This window comes from Drosophila yakuba, chromosome 3R, assembly GCF_016746365.2.
Source record: "Drosophila yakuba strain Tai18E2 chromosome 3R, Prin_Dyak_Tai18E2_2.1, whole genome shotgun sequence".
NCBI lineage: Eukaryota > Metazoa > Arthropoda > Insecta > Diptera > Drosophilidae > Drosophila > Drosophila yakuba.
The window spans coordinates 19298609-19316489 of NC_052530.2; the positions used below are offsets into that span (position 1 = coordinate 19298609).

The window sequence follows — 17881 nt, forward strand, 5'->3', positions numbered from 1 at the left end:
TATCCCAGTTCCCCAAGTCCGGCATATCCTACACTCGCTCTATCAATTAAAAAAAAGGCTACTCTAATGAAAACATCACAGATTAGTCAAACTAAAATTCAAGAAGTTCTTTTTATTCAAAATAGCTGAAAATTTTAAAAATTAATGTGGCACTGAAAGAATCTAAACTAGAGGAAAAAATATATACCAAAAGCCAATTCCGCTACACTTTGAATGGAGAATTCTCTCTTTTCAAAGTGTGGCTGAGTTGGTTTTTGTGGAGGGAAGGATGTCATGTCCTGGACCTGCCTGAACCACCAAAAATCTAAGCTGGCTTGAAGCGCATATGCACAATGTCTAACGTTCGTCGGTCGAACTAACTATTTAGAAACTACTTTAAGGACACGCATCCTTCCTACTCCTTAAACTCCGGCTTAAAGCTAAACTCCGACTTCGGCTGTTGGACTCCGGATCCATTTGCCGCCGCTGCCGCCGCCGCTGCTGCTGATGCGGCGCTAAGTGCTGCCAGGTTGCCGAGCATGGCGGGATTCTGGGTCATTGCGGGGTAGAGGTTCTGGTAGAAGAGGGGATTTTGCAGCTGGAAGAGGGCCATCAGGTGGGTGAGCTGGAAGTTAGGGGCTGTGGCATCCACTCCTGGAGCGGCGGCAGCGGGGAGAAGGCCGGGAAAGAGTCCACTTGCCAGCGGGTGCACAGCGGCTGCTGGCTGGGATTGGGGCAGGAGCATGGCGGGATTGGAGGTTTCATCTTCGACCTTCGGGCGCTTGGCTTCCGGCTGCTGAGCATCGGCTGGCAGTTGCTGTAGTCGGTTGAGAAAAAATATCTATTTAATATCGTGGAAAATTTATATATATAAAATATAAATGAAAACTTACGATTTTCTTGGGTGGCCGGCCGCGTTTCCGGGCCAGGAAGTGTTCGGCGGACAAGGAGGAGAGTGGAGTGGAGGTGTTGCTGCCACATACAGAGCTGCTACCCTGGGATTGACTAAGGCTAGTGGGCTGCTGCTGCTGCTGCTGCTGGGGCGTGGCATCCAGTGAGGACTCCTCCACGTCCTGCTTGATCTTGAACTGCTGATACGCCTGCTCGCCGTCCTGACGATCATGCTTTCTCTTGTGGCTGATCATCTGGCTGCTGGAGTGCAGGATGTAGTCGCAGCCCTCGCGGACGCAGTGGATGTGGTTGCAGACGGTGGAGAACTTGCAGGCGTCGAAGGGACACACCTCGGTCTTCAGGATCTTCTTGAAGCCGTCCATTTTCAGCTGGTGGTCCTTCAGATGGTACGTTTTGTGCTTGTCTAAGCAAGAAGAAATAAATTATAAATAAATTATAAATATATATGATTTTAGCTTTTCAAGTAGACTTACCCATATCGGCCTTGTTCTTGAAGGTGTGATTGCATCCCTCGCGGCAGCAGTGGTAGTGGGAGATCTTCTTGCCGAAAAAGGGGCAATCCTCGATGCGGCAGTTCTCGTGCGCCCGGAAGCGCCGGAAGCCCTCGTTCACGATTTCGGAGTCCTTGCGATGAAAGTTGGCATGCATCTGGACGTCGCTGGTGCTCACATACACCTTGGGGCAGTGCTCGTAGACGCAATGGTAGTGGGTCTGCTTCCAGTTGTAGGCGCAGCCCTCTCCGTAGGCCGGAGCACAGTCGTCCGAGGAGGAGAAGCGGGCAAAGCCCAGCTTGAGGCTCTCCTTGCGCTTCTTGTGCCACTTTAGGTGCCGGATGATGTCGTCCTTCTTGCTCAGGATCTTGCCATTGCAGGGCTCCTCGTGGCAGTGGAAGTGCTCCCGCAGGTTCTCCTGCCGGCACAGGCTGTTCTCGCACTCCAGGTAGGAGGACACCTTGCGCAGATTCTTCAGTGCCTCCTCGTTCTGGAGCAGAGCATCCAGGCCGCTGGCCGTCGAGAGGCTTACCAGGCTTTTGCTCTGCTCACTCGAGGGCGGTGTCAGCAGGGAGATGGTTTGGTTCGGTTGGGAGGGGGTATTGGGGGTCGTCAGATCGCTCTCGACTGTTGGGATTTGGTACGATGAGTCCGCCGGCTGCTTGACGGGCGTATACTGCAATGGAAGGAGGAAGGGTGGAGGAACTTTATAGTCAATACTAGTTTACAGATGCATATGTGGGGATCCAGACTCAGACTGCCTGGTGCCCAGCTGGGCAGCTATCGAGCCACAAGGGAACCCACGCGTTGCCGACACAGCTGTTTCTTTTCAATGGAATCGCCAGCTTTCTGGCTACTCTCACACTTAAATATCTAAAATCACGAATCGCTTTTCTCAAATTACAGCAACAGAGCGTGGGATATATCCCAAAAAAAAAAAAAAATAACAAAGCAAAATAAGGAAGAAATATACCGCTTTCTGAGATGAAATCGGAAAATAGTTAATTATGCGACTTAAACTGAAAGAAGTTTTCTTCTTAAATTATTCTTTATAACAAATCAAGTTGTTGAGTTGATATGTATATTTGTATGGTATGAATGGGGATATCTATATGAAGGAAAGGTTGAAGATCCTTTAAGATCCCTAGATCACTTACCATGCTGGGTGAGTCTAGGCTGTCGGTGGTCGACTCCAGCGGATGAACGCCCGACAGGAGCAGCTTCTCGGAGCTGGCATTGGTGTGGCCCGAGGAGCTGCAGCTGTTGAGGCTGGACAGCGGCTTGTCATCGTCCTCGTCGTCGGCGGACTCCTGCTCAAACTTGACCTGGACCGCCGAAAGGTTGCCGGCAGTTGCTGGTGTGGCTGCCTTCTCTCTCTCGATGGGCGTGGAGGTCACTGTGGAGGATTGGAGGAAGTTATTTGTGGCTATCTGTTCGGAGGAGGTGGCGAACTGGCCCAGCAGCAACTGATGTTGCAGTGGATCCTGCTTGCCCAGCGAACTGGGGGTATGGGTGGGTGTTAGTAGGAGGTTGGAGGTGGTCAGCAAATGTTGCTGCTGCTGCTGCTGCTGCTGTTGATGCTGCAACATGAGCTGCGTCAGCGGCGGCAGGCTTTGGAGCAACATCTGATTGACCAGGTTGCTGGGTTGGTTGTTGTTAGGAGTGGGAGGTGTTGCCGCTGTAGCGCCTGGGTATTGTTGCGGTTGAAAAGCAATCAAATTACTATTGGGACTACAACTACGGCTACTACTACAGTTGGTGTTTTGCGAGCTAATGCGCTTGTGCGTTCTTGTCTTGCGGAGATCTGGCTGTTGTTGTTGCTGAAGTTGCTGCTGTTGCTGCTGTTGCTGTTGCAGACATGTGCTGCTGGTGATATCCTCGTTCTGGGTATAGGTGTATCCAGCCAGCTGCTGCTGCTGCTGCTGCTGTTGCGGCTGCTGCAGCTGCATTTGCTGCTGCTGCTTCATCAAGTTCATCATGTAGAGTTGCATAATAAACTCCATTTGGTTGGACATTTTTGTGGCACACTCAGAATTCGCGGGTATAATCAGCACAGCACTGGGATTTTCTTTAAAATTCCTTAAGATTTCTTCAATAATAATGTTTACAGCACAGATCACAGCACGGATTTCGAATTTCGGATCTCGTATTTAGGATTTCTCGTCCTCGATTGACTTTCTCGCACGGCGTCTTAGCGATCCTCAAAGTTCGGCTGCGAGGCTCAAACTGCTTCAACTCTTCCGCGGCGTCCGGCTAATATAGCAAAAATTGCGCAACTGCAACCCTCTCGCTTCTCTTAAAAAACCGATCTCGCCGCTTTTGCTCTCTTAAAAAACGAATAAAATGAGAAATCCGTTGGTGGTGGTTCGACCTTCATCCCCTAGTTTTTTAGCGACCCTTCGCCGGAAAATGCTCGGGGAAAACACAGCTTGTTTTCGGCTGGTTTCCGTTTTTTCGCTCGCTTTTCCCGACCAATAAAACGCCAGCGTTCATGTAAATATATGTGGAAAAGAGAGTTTTTTGTGTAAAAAATACCATCGAATGCGACAGAGGAGCGGGTATTTGTGAAGGAATCCTGCATGTCCCACGTGCGACAGAAAAGGACAGCGAAAGATAGAAGAGCACAGATCAGCGCAGGAATTTGTTCCAAATTCGCCGCAAATTTTTGAAAATTTCATGAAAATAGCAGTTACTTGCATAAAGTTTGGTAAAACTAAGAACATAGTTCATAGTATAATTATATATGTATTTTCTATTTTATCAAGAAAAATATATTCTAAAGTTCGTAATGCCAAGGATTATTTTAAGAATACTTATTTCATATGCGAATGCTGTTTAACAGAAAAACCAGTTAAATACTTTCTCACAGTTAATACTCGCAACTGCAATCTTATTCGCCTATTTCCATAAATATAATCAAGTCTTAGTTCGTACAAACTATAGAATCCTTTGTTACCTTTTCCTTCACATCTCTATGCAAATTGTATTCTAAAAAATTTCGGCAAAACTGAGAATCGAAATGATTTCAAGGAATTGGCGCGTTGCAAAAAAGGATATCAAACTGGAGCAGCTGTCTGTCCTTTTCGAAATAATCGAATGAAATCCATTCAAATGCAAAAAATAAAAACCCAAATTCCCAAAATTAAAATTACAATCGAGCAAAAAATCTGCATTACAATCATGCAAAAAAACACAATTAAAAATGCCAAAATTTTCATAGGCCCATTGCAAAAAAAATTTGCATATAAAAAAAACGTTTGCAGAACTGCTGAACCTGAGCAAACCCCTAAAAAACATTTCCATTCGATGCTGGCGACATCTACATGTAACATCCGCTGCGCAGGATCCGCAAATCCTTTGCGCACCGTAATTTGCATACATTATTGCTGTAAAATATTAGCATAATTTTGGCACATCGGCCTACGGCGGGTAGGAAGTTCAACATCCGGATCACCAGCTCCTCCAGCCAGTGTTATGCAAATGGACCTGCACTTCCTCGGGGAGGAGGGTTTGCTTTCCATTACAGATTCGGCATCGCCAATCGACTGCGCACGCGCGCAATCGGGAAATTTATGCAAATCAGCAAGGGAATCCCCGAACATTGACGAATCGATTGGCGGAGGACGAGGGGTGGGGTATTCCGATTGATCTTGAATTTGCATTTTACTCGAAAATGGGCAAGGTGAGGCAAGAGCAGAGAACAGGCTGCAGGATCAGACCAGGACATGGTTTGTCACTTGGTTGGCGAATTGGGTATAGAGTGGACTTACCAATTGTTGCCGCAATTGAGTGACATGGATAAACCGAGTTCGAAGCTATTGATTACAGAAAAGGTTCCATGCCACATTGTAAAATGGCAACGGAGAACGGAAATCTGCATGAAAATGCGAACAAAAGCCCATACATTTACGTTCATTCATAGTCTTGCTTTGCATTTATGCTTTTGCATTTGGATCTCAAATTTACATATGACAATTTCATATTCAGTTACAAATGTTCCGAAGTAGAACACTTTTGTTAGTCACCTTTGTTAAATGTTGTTGCTGGCTGGCTCAGTTGATTGGAGTAATCGCAGGACGCAGGACTCAGGGTCCTGGGACTGCCATTGCTATCCATGATCCATGAAGCGGCAGATATTGTAACTTTGGTATTTGCATCACACTGGCAAATCAATTAGCCAACTGAAGGGCATGTCACAAACTGAAGAGTCGTTATGGGGTTTTAATTGCAGTTGATGTCCATCCACGGGAGAAGTTACTGTACGGTGGAACAAGTTATCTGCTATGTCACCAACGTGAGAAAATACCCGAAAACAACTGAAGTTTCAACTGAGAAGTTATCTCCCATCTATCTCTCTAATTACGCCAATTGCCTGTGGCACTTCGATTTCTTTGTTCTTTTCCCAAATTTTCCTGATTTATGCTGAAAAGTAAACAGAGGACTTTTGAATATTCAATCCGAAAGACGCTTCAGTGGGCATGCGCACCCTATTTACCTATTTTCCCTATTTTCCTCATTTTCCAATATTATGGAATATTTTTTGTAGTTTCTTCCTTTTTGAGGTCCTTTGTTTTGGGATGCGTTTAGCCACAGATTTATTGCATAAGCCATCTCAGCTTCTACCCCCGAAGGAAATGAACTCCTCCTATTCCATAGATCGATGATATTTCAATATATTCATTGGCAATTCTCGCTCTTTGTTTGTGCAATACTGCTGAACTATGACCCCCAGCAAAGAATCCCTGGCTGCTGTCCCTTTTGCATAAATCTCGACTATCAATGACCACACTCAATGCTAATAGGATCTTCATTTGCGATCGTTTTGTCGACACTTCTTGAGGAATTCATCCTCGGCCACTTAGGGGTGCAGTGGATGGACAAAGACGATCGAAGTCACAGAAGACAATGCAAATGTGCTAAGTGTTAGGGCCGGGCAGTTGGGCATCTCGAACTGACCAACCCCACGATGGACACGCGTCCGAGTAATCTCAGCCGCTGGAACTGGTCAAGAACGGGTTTCTGGACGTACCCAAGGGGTTAACGATTAAATGGTCTTCAAAAGGTCATTCCAGGGGTCAGTTTGGCACACGTCCTCGTTGGTAAGTGACCTATTAAGGGATCTATACACATAATTGATGTGTTTTAATGATTGCCATCATTAAAAAAAGGCTTAAAATTAAATAAAATATTGTGTTTAATCTCTTTTTGAAACTAAAAGGAATTTTAATTGCTTTTATTTCTATTTTATTTTCCTTTTACTTGGCAGTATTTATTTGGTAATATTTATAATGACTTCAACAATTTCTTGAAATTGTGTTTTTTCTAGAAATATAATTAGAACATCTTTCTGTACTGTAAAAGTTTATACTAGATTCATTGAAAAGAATGTAACAGGCAACGGAAAGCGTTTGCGACCATATAAAGTATATATATTCTTGATCAGGTTCGATAGCCGAGTCATCTCCGTCTTCAAAATAGACATTTTGAAAAACATTTAGATATTTTATCAATATTTAATAGTCTGGTAAATTTCTATGGATTGGCAAAAAACTCCAACGCCCACAAACAACACAAAACTAACAAGCCCAAATTTTTGTTTTATTTTCATTTTATTATTTTTCCCCTAATTTCCATTCTATTCTACATATTCATTCATTCTCTCCTGTTTTATTTTCCTAACAAAGATCTATTTTGCTCGCTTCCCATGAAAAGTTTTTCGTGAATTCCTTGAGAAATGTCCGTTAATTGGGGAACACGGGTTCAACAAAATGGCTGACCTCCGTCCGCAGAGCTTCCCGAACGGGACAGGACCTCCGCAGGACACGCTGAGAACAAGGTAGGAAGGTAATTTGAATGCATGACCGCATGGGAACCCTTTGAACCGGGTCGCCACCGGGTACCGCCTGTCCGTCCGTACGTCCGTCCGTTCGCCACCCCAAGGACATTGAATACTCGCAGCATCGCGAACGGGAACGCGAACGGGGATCAGAATCAGGACGAGATACCCAATATCCAGCAGCAGCATCGCTTCGCTGCTTCCAGGCTGACCAGATCCGGCTGTAGACTGCCATATGGTTTGTATATCCTGCAAGGGTTTAGCCATTTCAACCTTTTTTTTTTTTGCTGTGCTGTCGAATTTTCTTCGCGGCCTTTCTGAAAATTAATGCCAATGTCCAAACCGGTTTCCTTGTGATTTTCACTTTTGATTCGTGGTCGCGAGTCTGGTCCGGTTTTCGGGCGAGGCGGTCCTTCCAGCGAGCGACCCTTGAACCAACCCTTTTGTGTTTTTCCGGACCGCTTCTGAAAGGATGAGCAAAAGCGAATAAAATTGCAGCTTTCGTCTTCATTGTATTAGGTCCTGACCCGAAGGACAACGATGAGATGAGAAACCTTTTCTCAAGTTTTTTTTTCCTTGTAGATTGAAGATCCTTGAAAGGATTCCAAAATAACCGTTATAAATTAGCGGTGGTAGGAAAATAGGAAAATTAAGGGGCATGACCACTGCCCTTCGCAATTAGTCCTCGATTACTGGCCACGCGTACAAAGCAATGTGTTGACCAGTCAAGATGACCACCGACGAGCCTGCCGAGAAACCTGTTTGACCACTCACTAAGGCACCCATTATCCTTTGAGGGCGCGTGCTGCCCATTGGTCACTGTCCTTCCAGAGATAATCTCTGACTTCTCACTCGTGTCGCCATTGTTCACGGAAATCCACACGTGTCCACTTGGATTGTGAATGGTCAGAAATAAATATTCATCTCGACTCAGGTATCTCAGCAATTTTACTGCCTTGAAACCATCACCGTACTTTTGCCAAAGGTCAGCAATCTTTCACCAAGGTAAAGTATCCCAAATGCGAAGGTAAGATACATCTTAGGGGCTGAAAGTTAAGACTGAATTATCTTGGGCAATAAATCTGAATCATCCCAATACAGAGGCTTTGAAAAAGAAAGAAAATACGAAAATTTTCCCTATTCCTGAAGATTAGAAAAAAATAGGTAAATAGGGTGTGCATGCCCACTGAAGAGCCCCTTGAATTGAATATTCAAAGGTTTTCTGTTTACTCTTAGCATAAATCAGGAAAATTTGGGAAAAGAACAAAGAAATCGAAGTGCCACAGGCAATTGGCGTAATTAGAGAGATAGATGGGAGATAACTTCTCAGTTGAAATTTCAGTTGTTTTCGGGTATTTTCTCACGTTGGTGACATCGCAGATAACTTGTTCCACTGTACAGTAACTTCTCCCGCAGATGGACATCCACTGCAATTAAAACCCCATAACGACTCTTCAGTTTGTGACATGCCCTTCAGTTGGCTAATTGATTTGCCAGTGTGATGCAAATACCAAAGTTACAATATCTGCCGCTTCATGGATCGAAATGGCAGTCCCAGGACCCTGAGTCCTGCGTCCTGCGATTACTCCAATCAACTGAGCCAGCCAGCAACAACATTTAACAAAGGTGACTAACAAAAGTGTTCTACTTCGGAACATTTGTAACTGAATATGAAATTGTCATATGTAAATTTGAGATCCAAATGCAAAAGCATAAATGCAAAGCAAGACTATGAATGAACGCAAATGTATGGGCTTTTGTTCGCATTTTCATGCAGATTTCCGTTCTCCGTTGCCATTTTACAATGTGGCGTGGAACCTTTTCTGTAATCAATAGCTTCGAACTCGGTTTACTTCGCTCTGCGCTCTTGCTGCGTTATCCATGTCACTCAATTATGGCAACAATTGGTAAATCCACTTAAATCCCAATTCGCCAACCAAGTGACAAACCATGTCCTGGCCTGATCCTGCCGCCTCTCCTCTAACTTTGTCCATTTCCGAACAGAGGGAAAATTCAAAATCAATCGATTTGTTCGATGTCGGGGGACTTACCTCCTCGAACTGATTTGCATAAGTTTTCAGATTGCGCGCGTGCGCAGTCCCGAGTTTGTAAAGTAGACCCTCCCATTCGTGAAAAGTGCAGGTCCATTAGCATAACTCGGGGTTCTGGATGCTGGGTTTCTGGTTGGGAGTTTGCTGCCTCAGTGGAAAAGTCGCCTGTGCCAAAATTATGCAAATATTTGTTAAATGCGTTTTAGGCATCAGGTCGCTCCACATGGTAGACATTTGCATAATTTATTAATGATATTAACCCTCGGAGGGTTGCAGGCAAATAGTCGTTATTTTTTTGCCGGCAGCTGATTTCTGCGATTGATTTAATGAACTTTTGCACATTTTCGCAGCGGAAAGGTAATCGAAAACTCCGTCTCAAGATTTTCACGCGTTTTATTGGGAAATAAATGAGAAACTTAGGCGATAATTTATCAAAAATATGTGTCCTTTCAGCAGCTGTCCGAAGTGATTGATGATTGTTATGAGACTGAGACTTCTTAAGTTGTCTCCAAGATTGCCCGAAAATCATTATCGATGACTCAAGTTACAGATCGCAGAGAATTCTCACGCGTTTTTCGTTATTTTTGAGTATAAAAAAGTTCCCTTTTTCGGAGGGTTAATCCAGAAAACTAATGACAATATTAAAATTAATGAAACCGGGCGACGTTATAAGATACTTTGCGAAGCATCCATAAATATTTACCCTTTTTCCCGGCGAAATGTTGCCTAAATGTACGAAACTTAAGTAAGAAATTTTTGCCATTTCTCTAATTGCAGGAAAAAGGGTTCGTTATTTAAGGACTTTCCTTAAAGTTTCATTTTCCGAGTTTTTTGCAACCCTCCAAAATGGTTCCTATACTGCGAAATCAAGCCGAGGGGTCAGCTGCCAAAGTTCTATGAACTCTGGAGCGCGAAAAGCAGAGAAATGGAGAGTCGGGAATGGAAAACCGAAAGGAGAAATATGGAATTATAATCTTATTACATCGTCACAACAAACAGGGCAGCGGCAGCGCCCCCTTCGGATTGTTATCCTTTGGGCATCCTTCGATCGTCTCAGCTGCCTCCAGGGAATCCCTTCATCTTCACGGGCACGGGATGCCTGGAAACTGCGCACCGGCCGGAGATACGCCGGCATTTGTCCTGGATTCGCTTCCTTGCAGCACAATCCTTTCATTCACACAGCACAAGGCACACACACACACAATGCGACGTGTCCTTACAAAAAGGATTACGCAGCATGCTTAGACAAATGCTGCAGAGGGAACATCTTGTTATGTGCTCTGTGTTCAGCATGTTCAGCATCATCAGCGACATCGGATTGAGGGTGGATGCCCAATACTCGATTGCTTTCCTCGTATCCTTTTTCTAGAATTGTTTTTTTCTTTTTTTTTTGCATTTTCCTTACCATTTCTGGTCGTGTTTGTGGATTACACTCCGACGCAGTTGTGCGTTTTGTTCGAACTTGGGTTTTGGCAGTTGCGTAATGAGGCGAACGACGCCAACACAGTTCCAGGGAACAGGATCAAGAGCAGGATCAAAATCTGGATCGAGATCGGAATCGGTATCGGGATATCATGATCAAAGCACGTTTGCAGCTTGATTGGGTTTCCATTGTCAACAACTGGGCGGTCCCTGAGAAGAAGGAAAATCGCAGCAGTGCGGATAGAAAAAAGGATTGAAGTTCCAATTGAATGTAGCTGCGGTTTTTATTTTCCAAGAAAATACGTTGAAACACTGATCTATATACAAAATAATAACAAACTCCCATTTGGTTCGTAAAAATTAATTTAGATCTATACAAATATATAATTAAATAATGTAAATGCAAAAGTTGGCTAATAGTAACGTACTTCAGTTTAACTGAAATCCTATGACTTTAAATTCGCGCTCATTTAGGAAACCCTGTAGACATTTTAAACTTGATCCCATGAAAGTAGTTAAACAAGGACTCGTAGAGTCCTTTTTATTTTAAAACTTACATATTGGTTTGACTTTTGCGATATTACAGTAAAAGATGAGATATTGAATCCTTCTGCACTTATTTACAACCATTATTTGCCATAATATGCTGACTAGCTGTCTGACCTCCGCATGTCAACACAACTCGTTAAGTTGCATCAAGTGTGCGATTTCCGGATATCAACTTTGCACTAATGACTTGCAAATTTTATGCAAATTGGGTGTCAAATGAGGTTGTGAATGGAAAAGGGACTTGAACCAAGAAGGTCACCCATTAAATCGCTCACTCCGCCCAGAAACTAAGAAAGTGTTCTGAGTCATATGGGAAAATTGCTAAACTTAAGTACTATTTAAGAACGAGGAAGCCTAAGTAAATAGCGTTGTACCAGTTTTGATTAATATTTGTTTGGACAGTCAAGAGGAAGAATTGCTCAGCCAGGGGAAGAAACCACCCCGATCCCATTATTCTGGTTTTGCCAATTTTTTTTTGCAATGGAAAATGAAAGAAAAATAGGAAGAGAGGAAAAGGCGAAGGGAAAATGTAGAATCGCAGTCCAGCCAGGCATAAAGACACTTTTGCCACGGCTTAGCTCGATCGGGCAGGGTCAGGGTCCATTAGGTTAAATGATATTGATGATGATCGCGGGACCGATGCGTCGATCAGCTGGCGCTATTTTCCGGCATCTGGGGGGTTGGTTTTGCCCAAGATCACCCAAACTCCTTTTTTTATTGCCCCTGGCCTGGGAAATTTCTCACATTTTCGCACAAAAAAACCTATTGAGTTGTTTACTCTGGCCGTGGTCCAAGTTCTGATAATAAAGCAATTAATACGATTATATATGCCGGAACTGTTGACAGTTGCCTGGCCAGGGGTCAAGTTGCGCTGGTCAGTTGGATGGGGATGGGGATGAGGATAAGGGATGACCCTAGTCAAATTGTCACCTATTTTAGGCAACATTTCATAGAAAATATCCTTGCAACGCGATCCTTTAATTCCCCGCCCTGATTAATGGATATTTTTCTTAATCAGAATACATCGATCATCGCGGAAAGGGGTTGCCCAACGAAAGAAGACGAAAGTTTCGAATTTCCAGCAATGCAGAAAATGCACCTAAAAATGATACTTTCTACGGCAATCCTTCGGGCATAAATCGTATGACAAATGCCAGCCTAATGACGTCAGCTGCTGCAGATTTATGTGAAAGTTGCCTCGCGGATCTCCTTGCCAAAAAGGGTTGCCTTTCCCTAAATGCAAAAGGTGAAAGAATAAAATTTTTTTACGGTTTTCCGCCTGTCTGAGCAAAAGGACTCTCGCACTCGAGACTCTAGCGAAAAAGGGAAACCTGCATCCTGCATCTGAGTTCGTCCTTTAAGCGGCTGCTTTGCTTGCAAATTCGTTGCACAATCCTTTATTGTTGCCATTTCCGTGACATTCGATACTGCAAATTGCGTAAACACGGAGCATGGGAAATTAATGAATTGATTGAGAGGGAAAGGGTTGAGGCGTCCGCGAAATTTAATTTTGCATTCATAGATGCCCCAGATCTGAGGCTTGGGAAAATCGGAAAATCGCAGCTCACCTCTGCGAAAATTGAATGCGAATTGCGTACAAGACGTCTCGCCTTCGTTTGTATATATTTCCTTATATTATTTAGAACATTTTCTCAGGAGAAGTTCGATGAGGTCGTACATTTAGGAAGTACTCTTATTCTTGTTCCTATTCTTATACAGTTGAGGAAAGCGTTTCCCAACTTATGCGAAATATGAATTCCGCCCCAACGATTTTCTTCCAAATTTTACATAGCGTTTGGGGAATCAATATTTTTTTAAATAATAATTCTACAAAATTATTTACTTAAGGTAAAATGATAATGGTTGAGATGCAAGCGAATTCAACAAATAAATAGTTCTACAATGCACACAACATAGAATAAAAGATTAGTCGCTTAAAAAACCCGTAAAAATTAAAAATTGATTTTATACGATTTGTAACCGTTATAATATGAATAATGTTGTGCTTTAAAAGAATATTTAGGCTGGCCATTTTATCATGATGATTAAGTGCATTTTTAACTTTTTATATAGCATACTATTATTTATTAAATAATTAAATATAATTAAGAAGCTATTCGGATAATTGTAATAATATTAACTTTCCAAACAATAAATAACCCGAATTGCCATAGATACTTCACACAATCTTATTAAAACAAGGGCGGTCATAAGAAATCTGATAGACAAATATTACTAAAACGAACGTGTTCTTACATTCAAAAAGCAGTTGAAAGCAATGTATTAACTTTATTACCTAACTAAATATTATACATTACATACATATTATACATTACAGATATACATTTCCAATCGACTTTGCGCATCTTGTGTTTGTGGTCCGTTAACATGGCTCTTATGAATATTTAATAAGATTCAATTGAGTTACCCAAACACAAGACCTCTCCACGCCTGAAGACGGAACCATCGGCACTTGAGGAGAATTAACATTTAGCACGGTTAATGCCAAACAACAAAACATCAAAATGAAATCAAGGGCTTGTCCCTGTAACCCGTTGGCTTTGGTGGTGCATCCGGGAAATTTGCATAACATTGGCACAAGTCAAAAATGCACTGGGATTCCCCCCAGCTGCATGTCGCATTTTCGGGACACCTCCTTAATTGAAAATGCCAAAACTGCCAAAAATATGCAAATCAGTCGAAAAACTCAGATATGCATCATTTGGGTTACTGCGGAAAATTCGCAAGCTGGCGAAATGAATTTAAGAAAATTTATGCAATGCCATTTGCTATTTATTACTTGGGCTCGCCTCTAATGTAATTATTATGAATACATTTATTTTATTTGAATTATTTAAACGAAGGAGATTGCAATCAGTGTGAGAAACGGAATGTTAAGGATCGGAAAATGGGAAACATATAACATGGAAACTATAATTGTATTACTAAAATGGATATAGAGTTTGTGTGGAAGAATTTCAAGGGTTTGTTTATTAAAATACCGCCATGTAAAATTATTAGTATAATTATTTAGGTGTCAAAATAAAACGATTCTTTAAATATCAATAATATTGGAATTGCAGTTAGTTATTTTTAGGTCCAATAAAATATTACCCAGTTTTTCAACAGCAAGAAGCATGTGGCATAAATCTGCAAAATTTTTATTGATTTCCTTGACTTTGCTATCTAACACTTTTATGAAGAATAAATCGAATACAATAGATCTCTTTGCAATTGATCGTTAAAACTTGAAGTAAAAGTATAATAGCCCCACGTTAATGTCCTTGAAAATGCCTAACTTTTGCCGTGAGGAGGATTTTACTACTTTTTTGCAAAGTTATTTAAGAGAACCCAAAATAAACTCTTTGCTCTTTTAAACTAGCAAAATTCGCGGCCCTCCCCCTTTTTCCACTCTCTCGTTTTTGTTGAATTCTGCGGGAAGGTCAGCGAATTTCTGTATTTAGCAAACATCCAAACGCTCGGCGTTTTTCTGTTTTATGTCCTCAACAATTGAACACGCTGTCAGGCGACGCACACAGCATCCCATATCCTTTATATATATCCTCTACGCCCAAGCTACCCCTTTCCACGATTTTCGTGACAATGACAGCCTTTTGCCAAAATGTAGCGTTTATAACGTTTTCAAAGCACACAATTTCCAACAAAATAATGCGAATAAAGGGTTGCTGTGCGTCCAGCAGGAGATGCCCTACTGCTGTGCATCCATATACCATATTTTCCGCTCTCATATATATATTTTGGTTATATACAAGATCTCTGATACAAAATCAACTTGCTGACCGACCCAAGGCGACCTCCTAATCACACGCACGTGCTCTCCAAAAAAAGGATGGACTGACAGCACCGACGAAAACAATGGGAAATCCCCTCCTGCGTCGGTCAAGCGGTCCTGTGTGTCCGTCCGAGGGTTTAACTTTTGTTGGCCACGCGTCAACAGAATTTTCACAAAAACACACAATAAAAATCCATCAAAGTGGTCTGTGGTCAAGGGCGGGATCTGGAGCAATTTGGACAAACGGGTTTTCCCTGAAAAACGACCGGAAAATTGTGTGCAAATGCGGAAAAGCAACAGCTTAAGCTATAATTAAGCGGTTAGCCAAGGGAAAATTAAGGGTTCCATAATTTGGGTATTATAAAGCGGTTTTTGGCCACCATACCTATTGTTTTATTGTTACAAATACTCATTACTTAAGCCTAAAATTGAAAATATGGTTTAAATAGTAGATATTGGTATAAAAAAGCTTTCAATAGTATTCAAGAAAGCCCTTCTTTCTTTACATTCTTTTCATCTTAATTAAACAACATTATTTTACCTTTTCTTTTTAAACAAAATAATCTCTTACTTAGTAAGACTTTTATAAAGTCTTTTGCAAAGATGCTGTATCTATATACAATAAATACAATAAATACTCTAAGCATATACATATACCACAACTTTTATTAATAGTTTTAATGAGGCGTTTGAAGTGCAGTCTTCTGCGGTAATAAAAATTGCATTTATAGATTTAACATTTCGCTTTTCTGCCATTAAAAGTTTCTCTTTTCAATTGAATCGATCGAAGTCCCTTTCAACCCACTGAAACCCTATACAGTCATCGATCATGATCGCGCTTCCTTCCGCAAAAAAATTCCCACAGTGCGAAAATCGGCGAAGGATTGCGACAGAGATTTGGAAAAGAAGTCGGGTTGGCGAAAAAGAAATTTACGAGCGATCGAATAACCGAGGCACCATAGCCAGGTATCAAAGGGTGCAGGATCCAGAGCCAGAGGTCCTTGGGCCGGGCTCAAATGTGTCACGTCTTATGATGTCACTGCTGGCGATGCTGCAGCAGCCACCCCAGTGCGCAGATAGTAATCGGCCTACTTCGGCGCCGTCCTCAGCTTCGGCCTCATCCTCATCCCAATCTTTATCCTGTCGCCGATCCTCGCCGGGTTCACAGTAAATTACTCGCAGAGGTGAAATGCAAACAAAGACGAATCGTCTGGCGCTGTCAAAGGTGCTGCAACCCTTGCCCGCCGCTTTTCTTTCCTTTTCCCCGTTTCTTCCCCCTTTCCGTGCTCTCCTTTTTGTGAGGAATCTAATGATTTTTTCCTCAAAACCGAAGCGATTTTTCATTGACCCAGCGGCAGGGTGAGTTCAGAGATCGCCTTCGTTTGGCCTGGGCCTCTGTTATGCCAGCTTGAACTGGTAAATGCAATCACCCGTGAAGACTTCGATCTGAGAGAAGGTATCGGCTCCGACTAGGGCCTGGTTTTTGGGGTCATTGCCGCATTAAGTCGAATTTATGGCAAAGGAATGTCAATAGTCATGCAGATTAATGAGAAAGGCTGCTCATAGGTGACCCATCGAAGCCTCAGTCATTGTTGGATTTGGGATGGGTCAGGCCAAAAGGGTGCACCTTTGGCCCTTCTTGGATAACACAGTTTGCAAAAATGATCCCATAAAAAATCTAAGAACCTATTTTCAAATATTAGAAGAAGAAATAAAGTAACATTCGGTTACAAACTTTTCCTAAATTAAATGGCAAGAAATAATTAAAAAATCTAACAGCCTAGTATTAGAAAAGATTTTTACTTGTAACTTTATTTTACTTATAATAATAAAACATAATAATAATAAAATTATGTTATTAGACTAAATATCCATCGATTTACAGAAAATCTTTTTGCCACGCCCACCCTAGTGCCCACAAACCGCCCAAAGCTGCCACGCCCACACGTTAAAAAATGTTTTTATATTTTTCACATTTTTGGTAGTCTCTTAAATTTCACTAGCTGAGTAACGGGTATCAGATAGTCGGGGAACTCGACTATAGCGTTCTCTCTTGTTTTAAATTAAAATCTCGTTAATTTGAACAGTTGACCAAGTTCCATGCCTGAACGAGCATTTCCCTTTTGGTGCTACAAAACGATTTTTATCTCAACAACCAAATCTCTGCCGCAAAATTAGACACTTTAACCATTAAAATGTGCTTCACCAAAGAGTGGAAATAGAGCGAATTCGAACAGACTTTCCACTCATCCAGTGAACATGCAAATGACCGTTTTGCGAGGGGAACAATGGCTTGGATCTTCGAAAATAATTTAATGCTACATATGCGTGCACATCATGGATGTGGATGGGCGGCAGGAGTGCAGGAGTGCAGGAGGAAGTGGTAGGTGAGTAGACCAGCACGCTGACCCGAAATTATAAAGTTACAATAGCGGCGGTAGGGCAACCCTTTGCTACCCCGAACGAATCGAATTACAGGGCTCTGCCGGACTGAGGATCAGGATCAAGAGCTGGCCGTGGACCGCCGGGCTTGTTAGCCGCGCAGCCCTCATATGGGTATTCAAATTATTAGAGCTCGGTGGCAGCCGGAGGATTTGACCAAACAAATCCCTTCTAATTTCACCCAGGAAGCCGCGCATGTGCAGCAGATTAAATGTTGGACGCTGCGCAGCTTTCGATGCACAAACTCGGGCAAACTGGTTTTGGATTTCGTATGCCCTTGCCCATTTCCTATGCCGAGATGCTGATGCTGGGCTGTCCATCCATCATCAACGGACATGGACGCTGAGGGGAAAAACAACAAGTCATTTGAAGTTTTAATAGACGCTGCATCCTTTTGTTGGGAAAA

General features: G+C 42.5%; 1 protein-coding gene across 1 annotated transcript; it reads right to left on the bottom strand.

Annotated features, from left to right (window-relative positions):
• Positions 1 to 82: 82 nt before the first annotated feature.
• On the bottom strand, positions 83 to 3603 carry LOC6537521 (transcription factor castor). Its single transcript, XM_002098031.3, has 4 exons — positions 2540 to 3603; positions 1365 to 2058; positions 873 to 1294; positions 83 to 796 (listed from the first exon to the last, which is right to left on the bottom strand). Exons 1-4 carry the CDS (start codon positions 3395 to 3397, stop codon positions 395 to 397), a joined length of 2376 nt encoding a protein of 791 aa, XP_002098067.1. The 5' UTR covers positions 3398 to 3603; the 3' UTR covers positions 83 to 394.
• Between the last annotated feature and the right edge of the window lie 14278 nt (positions 3604 to 17881).

Excerpts from the sequence above, each read along its gene's own strand:
- LOC6537521 (XM_002098031.3), bottom strand. The coding sequence starts at position 3,397 with ATGTCCAACCAAATGGAGTTTATTATGCAACTCTACATGATGAACTTG. Across the intron at positions 1,295-1,364 it reads CAAGAACAAGGCCGATATGG|ACAAGCACAAAACGTACCAT; the intron begins GTAAGTCTACTT and ends CTTCTTGCTTAG. Across the intron at positions 797-872 it reads GCCGGCCACCCAAGAAAATC|CAACTGCCAGCCGATGCTCA; the intron begins GTAAGTTTTCAT and ends AACCGACTACAG.